Source organism: Marmota flaviventris, chromosome 17 (genome assembly GCF_047511675.1).
Source record: "Marmota flaviventris isolate mMarFla1 chromosome 17, mMarFla1.hap1, whole genome shotgun sequence".
In the NCBI taxonomy this organism is placed as follows: Eukaryota; Metazoa; Chordata; class Mammalia; order Rodentia; family Sciuridae; genus Marmota; species Marmota flaviventris.
Genome location: NC_092514.1, coordinates 66367327 through 66385786, shown reverse-complemented (window position 1 = coordinate 66385786; position 18460 = coordinate 66367327). Strand labels below are relative to the sequence as shown.

Here is an 18460-nt window from a genome sequence, read left to right as displayed (position 1 = left end):
CCTTTGGTTAAATATTCAATGCTCTCATTGAACATATGATAACATAACATAAAATAACTCCCATTGTATCATACTTTTAAGCTGGTAGAAATAAAATATAATTTAAAAGTATTATTATGAAAGATAATAAATTAAACATGCAAGCAGTGTTTTAATGTTGATGTAAATAATAATTGACCTGAAGAAGCTATTTATAAAAATAAAAAATAACGAAAAAATATTGACCACTGTGTGGTTGAAATCAACGTGGAAACAAATTATTCTTTAAGGGTTAAAATGTATGGCATTATAAAACTCAGACCCCATTAAATACCTCATCTGCCAAATTTTCAATGTTTTATAACTTCCCACAAAACTTATTACCTTATTCTCATAGGTGTGTTTTAATTGGCTTTTCTCCACTTGAAACTTATTTTCTTGGTCCTGTGAATAATAAATGTTTATTTTTATTATATTTAAAATTGCTATTAGAGTCAATATAATAAGCAAATCCAATGAAATCAATGAATCTATTAGATGTCAAGCTTCAGAGTTTTGAAAATTATTAGGAGAGCCCTACCTGCCCAATTTTCTAGCCTACAAGTAGAAAGTATATGAGTACCTCCATATTACAGGACCAAAGGCCTTAGCTGTCTGAAGATGTTAACTGTGCTCAAAAGTGCCTACTTTGCAGTAAAGTGTAAGAGGAACTTTTCAACCCTTAGGATTAGGAGGTTAAGAATGGCCAATTGAGTCAATATGAAAATAACAAATTTGAAGTTATATCGTACACTAATCTTTGGTACTTTTTGGCAATGAGAGAAAGGAAAAATCCAAAAGGTAAAAGAAAAAGAAAGAGGAGGACAAGGGAGATTATGAAAATTCGTAGATAATTTAAAAGAGAAAAATTATTCTGAAATAACATACTTAGATAGGGTTTATTTTTTAAAACTAACCTCAAAAGAGAGATCATTCAAATTAAAACTATTGTTCTTTATTCTGTACATGTTATTAATATCCAATTCTTCAATTTAAGTAAATAAAATAAAATTTAAATTATGCAGTGCAATAAAAGAATCAGAAAGGGCTATCTGCTATATGGTTTGTTTTTTTAATTGACTTTCATCTTAAAACATAAATCAAGGAAAGGAAAGGAGAGTTTGGGCCATTGTTCTGGGTAAAAACCCAAGTCTCACCTTTAGTTGCTGCTGTCTTTGAAGTTCTGATTCCTGTAACTGCTGTTTTAATTGACAGATGTTCTGTTCTAATCCTTTAATCATATCAGATGCCTGAAGGATTTTAATAAAAACTCAAATATTGATTTTTGCACCATCTTATAAATTCTGATTCAAAAAATATATTCGTACCCCCTGAAAATTCAATCAAAATTTAAATTATCTAGAAATATAAATAAAAACTATTTTAATGAACGGAAAATTAATTTTTTAAAAGTAAAAATATAAATTAAGTACCAGGTAGTATTTAATGTTACAAATGTAATACTGACATAAAAAATAGGTTTAGAGAAAACTTCAAAAAATTATAACTATAAAACTGTTAGAGTCTGTAAACAAGTCTGGATGGCGCCTGGCATTTTGCCAGAGGGAGTGGTTTGTGAAGTAACGCCAGCGAGCCATTAAGTGTGGAGATTCCTTATTGGTTGACTGCTGTATGGAGTTTATGTTAATTAGATAAGCTGTGTGGAATGTATATATACCCCTCCTGTCCTACAATAAACGGCTCCCACTCCTGCTGTATCAATCTACACAAGTTGTTCCTCACCCCCCGGTTATTTTGCTGCAGCTGGACTGCGGCATAAAACTATGGAGCTAGGGCTGGGGTTGTGGCTCAGTGGTAGAGCGCTCGCTTAGCATGTGCGCGGCCCTGGGTTTGATCCTCAGCACCACATAAAATGAATAAATAAAATAAAGGTATTGTGTCCAATCACAACTAAAAAAATAAATAAATGTTTAAAAAAAAAAACTACGGGGCTGTTGTTGTGGCTCAGTGGTAGAGCACTTGCCTCGCATGTGTGGGAACTGGGTTTGATTCTCATCACTACGTATAAATAAATGAATAAAATAAAGGTCTGTCAACATCAAAAATAATATTTTTTAAAAAATTTAACTACAAAACTAAAGCAGAGTCAAAATTTCAAGACAATAATAATATATATCATTACTCAACAAAATACATTAAAAAAACGACTTCTCAGAATTTATAGGTTTCCTCCTTTTAAAACTTTCATACTAACAAGGGTTAACTTACAGAAGAATGTAATTTATAAACATTTATGTTGTATACTCTATCAGACATTAACATTTTCAACATTTTAAATAACAAAAATTCTCAAAGTTCCCATTATTTCAAGAATAAAGTGATGGTAACAATGTCAAACTCCAATTAGCTTCTACATGTCTGTCTATGGCTACAGGCTGAGCAAAGAAAATAACTACTTTGTGTAGATATATCTGTCAGCTTATTCAATACCTTTGAAGCTGAAAGAGCATGTTCTTGTTTCAGAAGGCTTATATCTGCATCATGTTTGCTTTGTAATAGTTTCATGTTTTGCTCATAATCATTCATAAGATGGTCTTTTTCTTTATGCAGTAAGTTGCGCCTAAAAGCAAAAAAAAAATAGATTTCTAATATTTTTAGAATCAATCTCTAAAGTGGAATTTTTTAATCATCTAAATCTATTATACTTAAAAATGTCAAATAAGTATGCACATTTTTATTAACTGTAAACATATGCCTCTTATGTTTAAAGAGGACTTTAAGATTAAATGTGCATGGTATGATTAATTTTTACAGATTACTTATACAGTTACTATAAGTACTTTGTAGCTACCCTAAATAGATATCTGATTTCAGAAAATACCTTGCCTTTACTTCTTGTAATTCACTACATGTTATCTGGTAACATCTTTCAAGTTCCAATTTATCTTGAATTAGTTTCTGTCTCTGTAAATTACTGTTCTCTGCTTCTCCAGTCAGTTGCTGGACACGGGCCTCCAGTTCTTTAACCATGTGGTTCTAAAAGAATAAGTTATTGTTGAGAAAGACCTTTACTTTTGTATAACACTTTTGTACCATTAAGGAGCCTGGAAAATAAGTAAATGCATCATAAATGACAATAGTAAAAACTAAATCAACCTCTAACATCTTTTTTAAAAAATGCTTTCTACCATAAAACTAGAAACAGCACAGTTACATGCTTAAAGTCATTCATTAAATTAAGTGAATATTTACTGAGTCTGCAAATATTCCATGAAGCAGGAACGTGGCAGCATATAGGACAAAGTCCCCATCCTTAGAAGGTTAAATTCTCTTCACATCTCTTTATTAGTTTAGGTTCATTAGGTGAGTACTTACCAGTGCCCTTTTCTCATCATTTGAAGCTGTAAAAACTTTTTCAAATTATAAAACAATGTAATCATTTAAGTATAAAATCTATAACTCTCAAATTTTATTACCAGGATTATCACATAACCAATATACTTTTTATTATTTAAGTATATATAAATATTATATTACAGAATTATAGTGTTAGTACACAAATTTTCATTCTTTTTTGAATATCATTTCCATTTTAGTAAAAGTTTTTCTGTATTTTTTCCACTGTATTCAAAATTTTCTCTTAACTAAATCATTCATCTATCATTTGATATTTAAGCTATTTTGTATTCTTTACCTTGGTAGGACTATAATTTAAAACCTTAACAAAGGTGCTTATGACCTCTTAGGTACTTTATATTTAAAAATAAGGTAGCAAGCATTAGCTGGAGGGATGACTGATTTTCATTTAACAAGTAAACTTCTAATGTGTATGAGTAATTAGGAAAGATGTACTATGTTCCTTTTATACAGTTTCTAAGATACACATTTAAAATAAAGTTCAAATATTAAATAACATTAAAATCTCACATCTTTTCATCCTCTCATCCCTTCTTCATTACCGAATAGATATAAAGTTAAATTTTGGTGTAACAGCTTCCAAATATGTAAAATGGAAATCATTACATCTACCTTAAAAGCACGTCAGATAGATCAAATTTTAATAAGTGACACAATTCCTGGCTCAGAGCCTGACACCTATCAGATGTCCAGGTTCATTCTCAAGCACTCTATTTACTTTGGAGTGCTCTTGTTCAGGAATCTCTTTCAGAAGACAGTTTCAATTTTCTAATACACATTCCCATTAAGAACAACTGAAAGGGGCTAGGGTTGTAGCTTAGTGGCGGAGAACTTGCCTAGCACATGTGGGGCACTGGGTTCAATCCTCAGCACCATATAACAATAAATAAATAAAATAAAGGTACTGGGTCCATCTATAACCCCCCCCCCCCAATTTTTTTTCTTTAAAGAACAACTGAGCTGGGGATATAGCTCAACTGGTAGAGTGCTTGCCTCGCCTGCACAAGGCCCTGGGCTCTACCCCAGGCATGATTTAAAAAAAAAAGAACTGAAAGACTAAGAACTTTTTTTTTATTAGTTAGGTGTTAGAGGCTGTGCAAGGAGGGTGGTAAGGAGGTCAAAGGAAGAAGCTGCAGAGAGGCTCAGCATTCTCCATTTGCTTTTACCCTGGAGGCATTTTCCAGTCTTGGAGGATGAGGGCAGGGCAAGGGAATAGAGCATGGCCAGAAAAGCCAGGGTTTGAGAAGTCAAGATCCCTGAGAAAAGGCATGCATGGTATTTAGTCAGCTTTTTCACAGCTGTGACTCAGAGACCCAACCAGAACCACTATAGAGGAGGAAAAGTTTATTTGGGGGCTCACGGTTTCAGAGGTCTTAGTCCATAGGCAGCTGGCTCCATTTCTTGAGGCTTGAGGTGAAGCAGAACATCATGGAAGAAGAGTATAGCAGAGGGAAGTAGTTCACATGAACATCAGGTAGCAGAAAGAGAGAGAGACTCCACTCACCAGATACAAAATATATACCCCAAAGGCATGCCCCCAGTGACCCACCTCCAGCCACACCCTACCCGCCTTAGGTTACTACTCAGTTAATACCACCAGGGGATTAATTCACTGATTGGGTTAAGGCTCTCATAACCCAAATCATTCAACCTCTAAGCCTTCTTGCATTGCTGCACACATGAACTTTTGGAGACAAGCCATAACACATGGTGAAGTGAGGGATTTTGTGTGTAATATATAGAGAGAATATAGGAAATCCAAAAAAGGGATAAATATATGCCCCATATGAAGAGAATTTTTTTTAAATCTATTTCTTATATACTTTATCCTAATGGAAAATAAATATATGATTATAAAGTATCAGAAAATAACCTAATTGCTAAAGAAATTAAAAATGCAAAGGGCCCAAATTGATACAAATAAACAAATCTACAGACTTTGCCTAAGGAAAGGGGGGTTTTATCAGCCAGAAAATCCAGACAGTTCTCCTTCTATAATATGAATAATTGAATACTATAAAGATGAGAAAAAATGCTGATAAAAGTATAAACCATTTTTTTATGAGAAAAAGAAAAAAAGATGAAAGGGAAAGATACCCAACATTTCAGAGAAGAAAATGATGGACACTGAAATAACACTGTGACCTCAACTGTCTGTCTGTCATTGAACAGAGTAAGAATAATACAGTGAACCTGAAATTTTAACTCAGGAGTTATCAAACTGATCAAAAAACTATTATATCTAAAATAAGAATCCAATGGAATATGCTTATTGAAAAACAACAGAACAATTGGAAAGTGGGTCCTTTTCATTTTCCTGCTCAATGTTGCGGTGTGGACACTAGTCACTCTTCCTGAATATAACTATGCTCTATAAGAACTGACAAATACTAACAAGAAGTAAGCATCCCTGATGACAGTGGTACTTTTTCACCCTTATTATCTCCTCCATGTCTTGGCAAACCTTTAGGTTCCTATAGAAAAATAACAAGTATTGGTGGCACGTGGAGAAACTGAAACCCTTGTACACCGCTGATGAGAAGTAAAGTGACCTGGCCACCATGGAAAAGAGTATGAAGATTCCTCTAAAATTTGAAAACAGAAATACCCAATGATCCAGCATTTTTACTTCTGGGTATTCATCCAAAAAAATTGAAACTAGAATCTTAAAGGAAATATTTGCCCTTTTATGTTCCACTCCAGCTATTCACATTAGCTAAGAAATGGAGACAATGTAAATGTCCGTGCATAGTGAATGGCTAATACAATATGATACATACATACACAAAGAAGAAGGAAAATTAACCATATGCTGCAACTTGGATGAACCTTAAGGACATTACACTAAGTGAAAGAAGACAGTCACAGAAGACAATGCTGCATAGTTCCAGTGATCTGAAGTACCTAGAATGCTGGAATACACAGATACGGAAAGTAGAGTGGTGCTTGCCAGTTGCAAGGAGAAGGAGAAAGCAGGGAGCCTATTATTCAATAGCTACAGAATATCAGTCAAGGAAAATGAAAAAGTCCTAGAAATCTTCTGTACAACATTGTGTATATAATTAAAGATACTGTGTTGTTAAGAGGGTAGATCTCATGCTGCATTTTTTTAAAATGGAAAGAAAAACAAGGTATATAACTTACCACATTAAAGACAAATATTTGTAAATATCTTCCCCAATTGAATACCCAGGGTCTCATGGACCACCAACATATTTTGATGATGACAAGAGCCGCCTCTGAGTGGTCACTGTAGACCAGGCACTGTGCTAAGTATTTTATAAGGTTTAGGCCATTTAATCATTCCCCCAAAACTATGAGGTAGGTATCAGAAATATAGTTTCAGATATGAGCAAAACTGATTACCTTGCTCTTTTACTTGTTCTTTTAGTAAAATAGTAAGAAGAAAAGAATTTGGTTCACAATCTCCTGAACCAAAATTCACTCCACTGTTATAACATCTCCAAGACTACAATATTCTGCTCATAAGATTACAGAAAATGAATCTGCTGAAATACCATAAGAAGAGATAACATTTTATAACAGAAGGTATACAAAGAGAAGCTAAATCAAACTTTGGAAACAGTTCAGGTCCCTTTCTTAGTCTCTCAAATGTTCTTTACTTCAATCCCTAGTACTTAAAAAAAAATGTTACATTATTAAACATTTGCAAGATATTTTTTTTATTCTGTAATTTGAGGGCAACAGTGTTTTATAGCTTGGAACTTCAAAAATAATAAAGGGCAAGCTAGTGAAATTCTATCCTATCTCAGCATTATCAATACTAACTCAGTATTAGCAATATTTAGTTTAAGTGAAATGAGACTCAGAAATATGATATTTTATAAGAAAGAAACAGCAGAAGAGCAATAGAAGTAATAATCTATTACCACAAAATATTCCCTAAATATGCTGTTGAAATATAGATTGCTCATTGCCCAATGATTTCTTAAATATATACCTTTGTTAGCTTGAATTAATAAAGTCAAAAGTCATCAGTTTTAAAAATGATAAAAATCATCTTTGAGAAATCAGTTTTAAAATATACAACTAGAATGCTCTAAAAAGAAAATCTTAATATCTATTCCCCTAACACCCTTGCAATAAGGTTAGTAGTTATTATATGATTATCTTATGGCTCTCAAATTTCAAACTGCATTGACTAATTCTTAACCATAATGGGGATTAACAGTAAAATCAATTAATTCTATATTTATGTATAGTCTTTCCCCCATTTGAAAAAAATCAAATGATCCACCCTGAATTTATCATAGTTCCCACACGATATGTTCGTACATATTCCCATAATATGCTTATCTTTTTATAACCCCTCTTACTCCAGCACTCCATAAGTATAAAAAACATATTGCAATTACTTCAACAGCAATGAAGATGAAGAGAGTAAGCCTAGAACCAGTTCCTTCAGCATATCACTCAGCACACTCCCTCAGGCTCCTCGTACATGATGTCCATGCTAACTGCAGCATAACTAAGACCAAATTTTACCAGGTTATCAAATATTATTTTTCCTGAGGGTCCTTAGCAAATAATTCAAAGAATGTATAAATATGAAACATATTTTATGTGTGTTTATATATGTATAATCAATTATTTATACCAATAGCCACCAAGTGGGCAAAAACAGACTAGTTGGTACCTGTCTGTGAAGACTGATTTCTGATTTGTACAAGATTAGGAAGTCATGGTAATGTGCCAGATAGAACAGTCACGAGAAGGAATATAAAAACCAAAACTGAAGAAAGGATTCAGAAGAAGAAAAAAAAAACAGCAGTCAATCAGGCTGTAAGAAGAAAGGAAAAAAGAGAGGTGAGAAGAAGAAACTTGATAAGGTACAAGCAGATTATTAAAAAAAGACAATTCTGGGTTGGGGATGTGGCTCAAGTGTTAGCGCGCTCGCCTGGCATGCATGCGGCCCAGGTTCGATCCTCAGCACCACATACAAATAAAGATGTTGTGTCCGCTGATAACTAAAAAATAAATATTAAAAAAAAAAGATAATTCTGATACTAATTCTTCAAACACTGATCATCTGCTAAAACGTAACTGTCATTATAAGTTGACATGCTTTCTGATATGCAGATAAGTATTACAGATCTACATTAACTGATCAATTACTTTTGTATATGCTGACACCAACTCTCTGACTTAAGAAGCAAAATATATGAGGTCACTCTTTTTATTATTCATTTTTAAGGCATATTTTTGCACAAAGTAAATAAAATGAATTTAAACTTTGTAATGGCAAGGGAAAACCTATAAGTATAACATGATGGACTTTAAGGACAACAACAATATTTGGCAAGAATAATTTTTTAACTGCATACAGAGAATTGAAAGGATATTAAACAGCGGGGGCCAAAAATTGGGATAAAAATTATTCATCTTTTCATATTTTCTTGCATACTGTTTTGCAAGCTGTAACAGATTGTTTAGAAGGAAAATTCAGAGGTATGTAACAAAAATCAGGAAAGGGCCCAAAAATTGTACAGGAAATGATAAATTACCTTGGGTACACAGGATATCATTTGGAAGACTACATTGAAGTTCTTGAAATGACATGAGTTATAAGCAGAAATTATAATGGGCATTAGGTTAGGAATTCAGTTCTTAATCATAGAAAAATGGGACAATTTTGTTTTCAACAGACATGGAAGAAAGAGAAGACAGGGAAAGCAGCTGGCAAATTATTGGAGGAGTCCAAGAATGAGGAACAATGGCCTGACCTCAACCAGCAGCTCTGGAACAGAAGGAAAGAGAACAGATCCAACAAAAATTTCATGGAAGTAAATAAAATGATTCAGTAAAATATTAAATGAGGGAGATGAGAATTATCAAAAATTATAAACCTTCCAGGTTAAAAGCCTAATGTGCCAAGAGTATGCTAAGGACAATGGGAATTAAGAAAAAGTTGAGGCAAGGACATTATTTTGGTATGCAATACCATAGAGATAACTTTCAACAAGTCTTAGGAAATATAAAATATCCCATGAGCTTTTAGTTATACAGCTTATATCAGCATAATATAGATAATATCTAGGACTACAGATAGAAATGTTGTCTCTTCACAAACTTAGTTGGAAACCTGCAAGAGTCAAAATTGAAAAGGAATCCCAATTTCAACTCCTATGGCATAAGGAGCAACATATTTAGATTTATTTCATAAGCTTGTTGTGGAAATATGAAATATGTACAAAAAAGTGCACAAATTTTAATTTAAATATTGATAATTTTTTACAGCTGAAAATACTCATGCACCACTAGAAGATATGTTACCAGGCCCTCTGAAGCTTTATTAGTCATATTCCATCCAAAGGTAAAGTGCGACTTTATCACAAATAAACTTTGCTTTTCTTTAAATTTTTGTATAAGTGCAATACAGAGTTGGGATCAGACTTCTTATATATGTGAAATTCATCCATATTGTGGAGTCCAACAGTAGTAATCTTTTTTAATGCTCTAAACAGCATTTCACTTGGCAAATATATGGAAATAATTTATCCATTTTATTTATCTATCTATTCTGAGTTCCAGGCTATTCAAAATAATATTGCTAGGACTTTCAGACATGTTTTATAGTGCTCCTATGTACAGGTTTCTGTTTGTCACCTCTTGCAGTGAAACTGTTTAGTACTAAGATGTATATATGTTAAGCTTTAGTAGTTACTACTAAAGTTCAAGATAGATATAAAAATCTAACATCTCTATAGTACTATATAGGACTTCTTATGATTCTGCATCTTTGACAAAACTAGGAACTATGGTTTTTATTAAATTTAGGCATTTTGTGAATTTGTAGAGATATTGAATTATTTTATTTCAATTTTCCTAAAGAAATAAAGTCTTAAGCACCTTCTAAAATGTTTACTAATCATATGACTATCCTCTTTTCTTTAGTGCCTATTTAAACCTAGTATCCTTTTGATTTAGATTGCTTTTCTATTTTGTGATTTATAAAAATTATTTATATACTTAAAAACTTTACTGGATTAAGGAGCTTTATTGGATAAAAGAGAACTTTATTAGATAAAGGAATTGCAAATATTTCTTCCATTTTGAATTGCCTTTTCCCTTTCTTAATGATATCCTTTGACAAACAAAAGGTATTTATTTTGATATATTCTGGTTTACCCGCATTCTTCTTTATGGTTAGTGTTTTAATTTCCTTTTTAAGAAGTCTTCCAGTAGTCCAGACCAGGAAGATAGTCTCCTAAAATTTCCTCTAAACATTTTATTTTATATGAATTTTTAATTTGAGATGTTCCTAGAATTGTTTTATTAAGTAATATAAAGGTTCAAAAAGCATTTTGTCATATGAATAGTCAATTGACCAATTTACTGGAAGGACCAAACTTTCCACAGTGAATGACTAGGTTTAAAAAAATAGATAAACTAAATAATTATTAACAATTTTCATTAAGAATTTAATCTCATATTGCTGGTCCCCAAAATTAAAAACAGCAAAAAGAAAATGGTTATGAATAAAATAAATTCACAGTACATAATGAGTATGCTTTGAGAAACAAAAAATTGCCTCCACCAAAATAAGTATTATAGAAAATTAAAATTTTATTGAAACAAAGAAAAACATATTTGGTCTATGGAACAGAATTTAAATATTAATTTATGAAAAAATTAAGCCAATGAATTCATACAATCACTAACAAAAGACACCTGAAAAATATTTAAAAAATAATACACCTAAGTGTTTGAAAATTGATACACCTATAGCAAGGGTGACAAAAAAAAAATGGGGAGATATATAAATTACCAATGTTGTCATGAAAGAGGATAAATCCCTAGAGATCGTACAAATCACCCTAGAGATAATAAGAAAATATTATAAACAATTTTATGCCAGTGAATTCTAAAATGATGAAATAGATAAGTTCTTTGAATGACATTTTTGTGTTACTACAGCTAACACAAAAAGGAAATTATAATAACCCTACAGGTATTAACAATTGAATTTATAATTTTAAATCTTCCCAAAAAGAAGATCCTAACTTTGATGGCAACATTGCTGAATTTAATCTAACATTGAAATAGCAGTACAGATACTATGAATTATTTCAGAAACAGAGAAGAATCATTTCCCAACTCAATTGGAATACCAGAACTATCCTGATAACACAACATGAAAAAGATAGTAAAGGAAAGACAATGTTGTGTTAACAACATCCTGATAATTTAGATGCAAAAATCTGATTTAAAACATTAAGTCAAATCCTACAATATACAAAAGAATAGTAGAATTTGACTAACAAGAATTTATCATAGTTAAGCAAGGTTGGTTTAACATTTAGAAATCAATCAGTGTAAGTCACCATATTCACAGAATAAAAAAGGAAAAATACATAATAATCTAGACACAAAAATGCATTTGATAAAATTCAACATCTAGACATGATACAAACTCTAAAAACTACAAACTAGAAATACATTTTCTAAAATTTTTTTGTAATTGTAGACGAACAGCATGCCTTTATTTTATTTGTTTATATTTATGTGGTGCTGAGGATCAAACCCAGTGCCTCACATGTGCTAGACAGGCGCTCTGCTGCTGAGCCATAACCCCAGTCCTAGAAATACATTTTTTATAGTTCCTCAAACAAGTAAAAAGGATCCTGCAAACAATATAATTAATTATAAAAAATTAAATGCAGGCTGGGTTGTGGCTCAGTGGTACAGTGCTTGAGACACTGTGTTGGCGTGAGTGAGACACTGGGTTTGATTCTCCACACCAAATATAAATAAATGATTAAAATAAAGGTCATTAACATCTAAAGAAAATTTTTTTAATTAAATGTTTTCACAGTAAATGTAAAACAGGAAGGAATGTCTGTCTACTTTCTCACCTTTAGAGGTGATGAAAATATTCTATAACTTGACTAAGGTAACATTTACAGAGTGTGTACATTTGCCAAAACTTACAGAACTACACATCTATAGAAGGTAAATTTTAGTGCATTTAAGTTACAAATAAGTAAACCAGACCCTAAAAACAGGATTTGAGGGCTGGGGTTGTAGCTCAGTGGTACAGCACTTGCCTCACACATGTGAGGCACTGGTTCGTTCCCCAGCACAACAAAAAAACAAATAAATAAAACAGATGTTAAATTTTTTAAAAAAACAACAACAACATAGGATTTGAATTTACAACTTAGAATTTAACACTGCATCAAAACACTGTGCGCCAAAATACTTCAGGTATACCTACATAACAACATACATAAAAATCAGCTCAAAATCAATCAAACACCTAAATATAAGACCTAAAACTATAAAATGTTCATAGGAAATTGGGCAATAAACATCATCTTCTGTGAGGTTCCCTGCAACATAGGCCAGCACAGGCTCTACTCTCCACTCATGAGTGATGCCACAGGCGCCTACCCAGTGGAAACTGGACCACAGCCTCATCAAGCCACCATTCTTCCTTGTCACTCTTGCTGCTTTTGTATGTTCTGTCTGATGCCTCTCTAGTTTTACATCCAGGTAACTGGTGGCATTCATTAGCTGCTGAAGTCTTAAAGATTGTAAATGAAACTGCTTCAGTCAACTTTTTGCCATTATGATCAACAGACGTGACAACAATTTTAGAGGAGTGAAAGTTTAATTAGCACTCATCATTTCAAAAGTCTCAATTCACAGATAGCAGACTACATTGATCTGTGCCAAAAGTGAGGCAGAGGATCAAGATGGAAGAGTATGGCAGAGGAGAGCAGCTCAGGATATGATAATCAAGAAGCAGAAAGAGCTCCACTCATCAAGGACAAAATATAAATCTCAAAGTCATGCACCCAGGAACTTATCTCCTTCAGCCACACCCCACCTGCCTACAGTTATTGCCCAGTTAATCCCTATCAGTGGATTAGGCTCTCATAAACCAGTCATTTCACTTCTAAACTTCTTGAACTATCTCACACATAAGCTTTTAGGGAATACCTAATATCTAAACCATAAGAGAAACTGTCTAACTGCTCAATCTCAACCCCAGGGACAGTGCTATGGAACCTGAGCACAGGTGAGTTCCAAAGAAAAAGTCAAGTGACACTAGAGTCTGAAGAGGTTGACTGTTAAACAGTGCCAAAGATCTGAATGAAAGTGAGTATCTTTAATCAACACTCACAGTATCCTGGAATACCATACATGTGCTGGTGGAGGCCAAAGGTCCAGGTCCCTACCCTGGTCACCAATGAAGGGAACAGTGGTCCTCATCCGCAGGTCCAACCACATAAGGACTGTGATAACCCTTGTCACAAGCATGAGTTTTTAACATGGACACAAAGATGAGGCATAAGAACCAAGACTAAAACCTTCAGTTTCTATTGGACATACTTTCTTTTTTGGAATAAAGGAACATTCTCCTGTCATGGGGTCATTCTTTTGTCAATTCCAAAAAAAGTGCATGTAAATTTGTAAATTTTTTAAAACATTAATATTTGATGTCAAATGTTCTATCTGGGTTTTATGTTTTATTATACTCCATTAAAAAGAAAAAATGTACATTCTCAGAATGTTTTATGAGTAAATTTAATGTACTGAAAATGAAAAAAAATTAAGTAAAAAAAGATAATGGCAAGAGTTTCCCATTATTGAACTTAGTGATGATTTCTTATGACACCAAATGCACAAGCAACAAAAGAAAAAAACAGACAAGTTGGACTGCATAAAAATAAAAAAGATTGTGCATCAAAAGACAATATCAGTATAAAATCCACAGAATGGGAGAAACTAAATCAACATTAAAAAATCCACAAAATGGAAAAAAAATATTTGCAAATCAAAAATATACAGAGAACTACTAAAACCCCAAAATAGCAACAATGAAACAATATGATTCAGAAATGGGCAAAGGACTTACACAGACATTTATTCATTTTTGTGGTGCTGGGGAAAAAAACAAAAGTCTCACATGATAGGCAATTGCTGTACCACTGAGCTATATTGCCAGCCCTTCAAATAGGCATTTCTCCATAGAAGATATACAAATCATCAATAAATTTAAAAATGCTCAATACCATTAATCAATAAGGAAATACAAATCAAAACAAGTTAACACTTCATAAATTTATTTAATATTTAATAATGTATCTTGGGGAACAGAAAATCCTGAGGACAGGGAGAGAGGGTGTAGGGAGGGGATACACAGGTGATTAGTGGAGTAGTCAGAACACATACATTTTTCAATTAAGTTTAGTGTTTATATGGGTGTGGTTCATGGCATACCAAAACAAACAATGATAACATCAAAGATCACTGATCACAAATCATCCTAACAGATCTAGTAACAATGAAAAGGTTTGAAATATTGTGAGAATTAGCAAAATATTACACGGAGAAACAAAGTGACTACATGTTATTAGAAAAAAATGGTGCCAACAAGTTTATTATATGGTTGCTCATAAGCCTTCAATCTATAAAAAACACACCTGTAGAATGAAACAAAGTAAAGCACAATAAAATGAGATGTGCCTATAGAGTTATTCCATGTTCACAGATTGGAAAATTCAATATTATTAATATATCAATTCTCCCAAATCTGATGTAATCAAAATTGCAACAAGTTATTTATGGTTATCAATAAACTAATTCTAAAGTTTTGAATTAGAAGTATGAAAAGGCAAACAATCCAGAAGAGCCAACAAAACACTGAAGAATCTAGTTGGAAGACTGACCGTAGCCAACTTACAGACATTATAAAGCTAAGTGAAATCAAGAGAGAATGATACTGGTGAAAGAATAAATAAACAGATCAATAGAACAAAATAGAGAGCTCAGAAATAAACCCGACAAATACAGTCAACAGATCTTTTTTTAATATTTTTTGTAGTTGTAGATAGACAGCATGCCTTTATTTTATTTGCGTCTATATGGTGCTAAGGATTAAACCCAGTGCCTCACATGTGCTGGGCAAGCACTCTGCCACTGAGCTACAGTCCCAGCCCCAGTCAACAGAAATTGACAAAAGAATGACAGCAATTCAATAGGGAAGAAAGATGTATTTTCAAATTAATGGTGCTAGAACAAGTGGAAACCTGTGTTCCCCACAAAATTGAATCTAGATACAGACCTTGTATCTTTCACAAAAATCAACTAAGATTAGGTATTAGGCATAAAATATAATCCTATAAAACTTCTAGATGAAAAGATAGGAGGGATAAAAAAGGAAGAAAACTATGCGACCTTTGGTTTGGTGATAAGTTTTTACATATACCACCAAAAGCATGTTCTTTGATAGAAAGAGTTGGTAAGACCTGGTTAAAACTGAAAACTTCCACTCTGTGAAAGACATTAAGAGAATGAAAAGACAAGCCAGAAACTGGAAGAAAAATTTTCCACATATAAATCTCATGAAGACATATCTAAAATACACATAGAATTTTTAATACTCAACAATAAGAAAATGACTCAACCAAAAACTGGGCAAAATATTGAAAGAGATAGCTCACCAAAGAAGACATATATAAGGTAAGAAGCATATAAAAAATGTGTAAGTAACATGCCATTATAGAAATGACAATTAAGATAACACTGATGTACCAATACACATATTTTAGACTGGCAAAGATAAAACTACCCATATCAAATACAGGAAAAGACAAAGAGAAATAGAAACTTGCATTTTGCTTCTAGAGAACTAAAATGGTACAAACTGGAAGGCAACTGGAATTTCTTAAATAACCTAAATAAACATATTCTTACTATGCTATCCAGCAATCAAGATCCTCCTACCCAAGTGATTCGAAAACTGTGTCGACACAAAATCCTTTAGGTAAATGTTTACAAAAGCTTTATTCATTATCTCTAAAAACTAAAAAAAAAAAAAAAAAGTGTCCTTCAAAAGATCAACAGATATATAAACTAAGGCACATTCGGTTAAAACTAAGGAAATATGAAAAAAAGCCATTTACTTTAGCTACTAATAACATTTCAACATAGATTCATTCAATCCTTCATGCAACAAGTGTACCAAAATAACATAAGATGTGAATATCAGAGAAAATCAGCTCAGGATATTTAGAAATTCTCTGCTGTCTTTTTAAATTTCTGTAAATCTAAAATTGTTCTAAAGAATAAAATCTATTTTTAAAGGGCATTTTATTCAAAATGATAAACTGGTATTATTGGGGGGGGGGGGGGGATTCTCCTTTACAAGCATTGAGAGTTTAGGAGAAGAAATGTTGACCGAAACTATAAAATAAAACTCTAGCTATCTGAGTGAGTAGGGGCTTGCTCTCTGAATGTGTCACTACTAACAAGAGGTAAAACAAAATATTTCAGTTGTCTAAGGCTTTTGATATTCTTTGTAGAGGGGTGGGGGATTAACCAGAGTGCAGTGAATTTGACCAGGGAAAAAATTCCATCTTTATTTTTACTATCCTAACTGAAGTGTAGCATTTTCCTTCAATTATGAAAGTACTCCTCAAATCAAGGTAGCATTAGTAATATCCATGACTAACAAAAGTCACAGATATTTAACAGTTCATTACACTGATGATATTATTTACCCTCATAATTACTCAAAAATTACTAGCAGGCTCACTACTAGATTGTTATATTTGTTGCATAAATTTAGAAACATATATTACTATATTATAATTTTGATTTATTAATATTTTGACAACTATACCTCAATATGATTTTTGTAATTTTTTACATATTTTTATTAAATTTAAAAATACTATTCTGAGAAGGACTATACAGAATTCACTAGATTAACAGTGGGGTTCTAAGGACAGAAAAAAATGTTAAGTACTCCACTAACAAAGTCTAGAATCTCAATAGAGTCACCCGCACATATTCATTGTGTTTAAACCCTGAGACCAGAGGAGCCCTATCATTTTACAGCCTTCACCTCCTAATACTCTTGCTATAATTTTTACATTCATAAGTTCTAATATTTGTTTTAAAAATTCAGTGTTTACATGTTGTAACTATGAATCTCACATAAGAAAATGCCTGTGCATACCAAAAGCATAAGTTGAATGATATAAACAAGCTTCTGCTTATAATATGTGGCAATAAAATAAAACAAGATTCAACAAAAAAGTTAAAAAGCTGAAAAAACAACAAAGTGGAGAAACTAATTCTCAGTGACAGCCTCATCTTTCATCTCAAGCCATGCCTTGAACTCTACCTTGTTTAATTATTAAATCAGGAGCTGCTCAGCAAGACATGTCTAGTTTTGATAATTCCTAAATTCATTCCTGCTGACAGACTCTGTCCATTTTTCCCTATATTTACTATTATCACCCATGACAAGGTCTGAATGCTAATTTTTAAATTCAACATTCATTAGAAATAGAATGAAGTTTCTCTGATAGTGACCTCTTCTCTCCAAAACATAACCTTATTTTCCATACTAAACTTACAAAAATTAAAAATTCTACTCTAAAAGATACTTCTCTCTTAATATTATTTAATTAATAAAACATAGCAATTGAATAAACATTTTAAGCAATCAATATATTTTGCAAATTTCTACTTTTAAATTATTTAACATTTTAGGACATTAAAATTTAGAATTGGGCTGGGGATGTGGCTCAAGTGGTAGCACACCCATCAAGTATGTTTGAGGCACTGGGTTCGATTCTCAGCACCATGTAAAAATAAAATAAAAGATATTGTGTCCACTTTAAAAACTAAAAAAAAAATATTTTTTTAAAAATTTAGAATGTTGAGATGATAAATATATATTTCAGATTTAGATTTGCTTTCTGTCCATGGCTTTAAGATATCTGTATACATGTCTACAGTATCATTATTCACAACTAACAAAGGTGAAAGCAACTCAATATTATAGATGAATGAATAAACACAATGTGGTCTATAAATTCAGTGGATTATTATTCAGCTTTAAAAAGTTACAACATGGATGAACTGTGAAGACATTATGCTAAGTGAAATAAGCCAATCACAAAAAGGCAAATACTATATGAAAGCACTTAGGAGACACATTTGGAAGGGCCAATTCATAGACAATAGAAGGGTATTTGCCAGAGGCTGGAAGAGAACAACAAATGAAGAGTTCTATGTGTAC

At 32.4% G+C, this 18460-nt stretch overlaps 1 protein-coding gene across 5 annotated transcripts in view; it reads right to left on the bottom strand.

Annotated features, from left to right (window-relative positions):
• Positions 1–18460, bottom strand: part of Cep112 (centrosomal protein 112) — a 466461-nt gene that overhangs the window by 328976 nt on the left and 119025 nt on the right. For all 5 annotated transcript variants that reach the window (XM_071603145.1, XM_071603146.1, XM_027946274.2 and 2 more), the window contains 4 exons: positions 2861–3015; positions 2470–2599; positions 1176–1268; positions 364–423 (listed from right to left, as the gene is read on the bottom strand). In XM_071603145.1, the coding sequence (XP_071459246.1) occupies positions 364–423; positions 1176–1268; positions 2470–2599; positions 2861–3015 (438 nt within the window). The remainder of the gene's footprint in view (positions 1–363; positions 424–1175; positions 1269–2469; positions 2600–2860; positions 3016–18460) is intronic.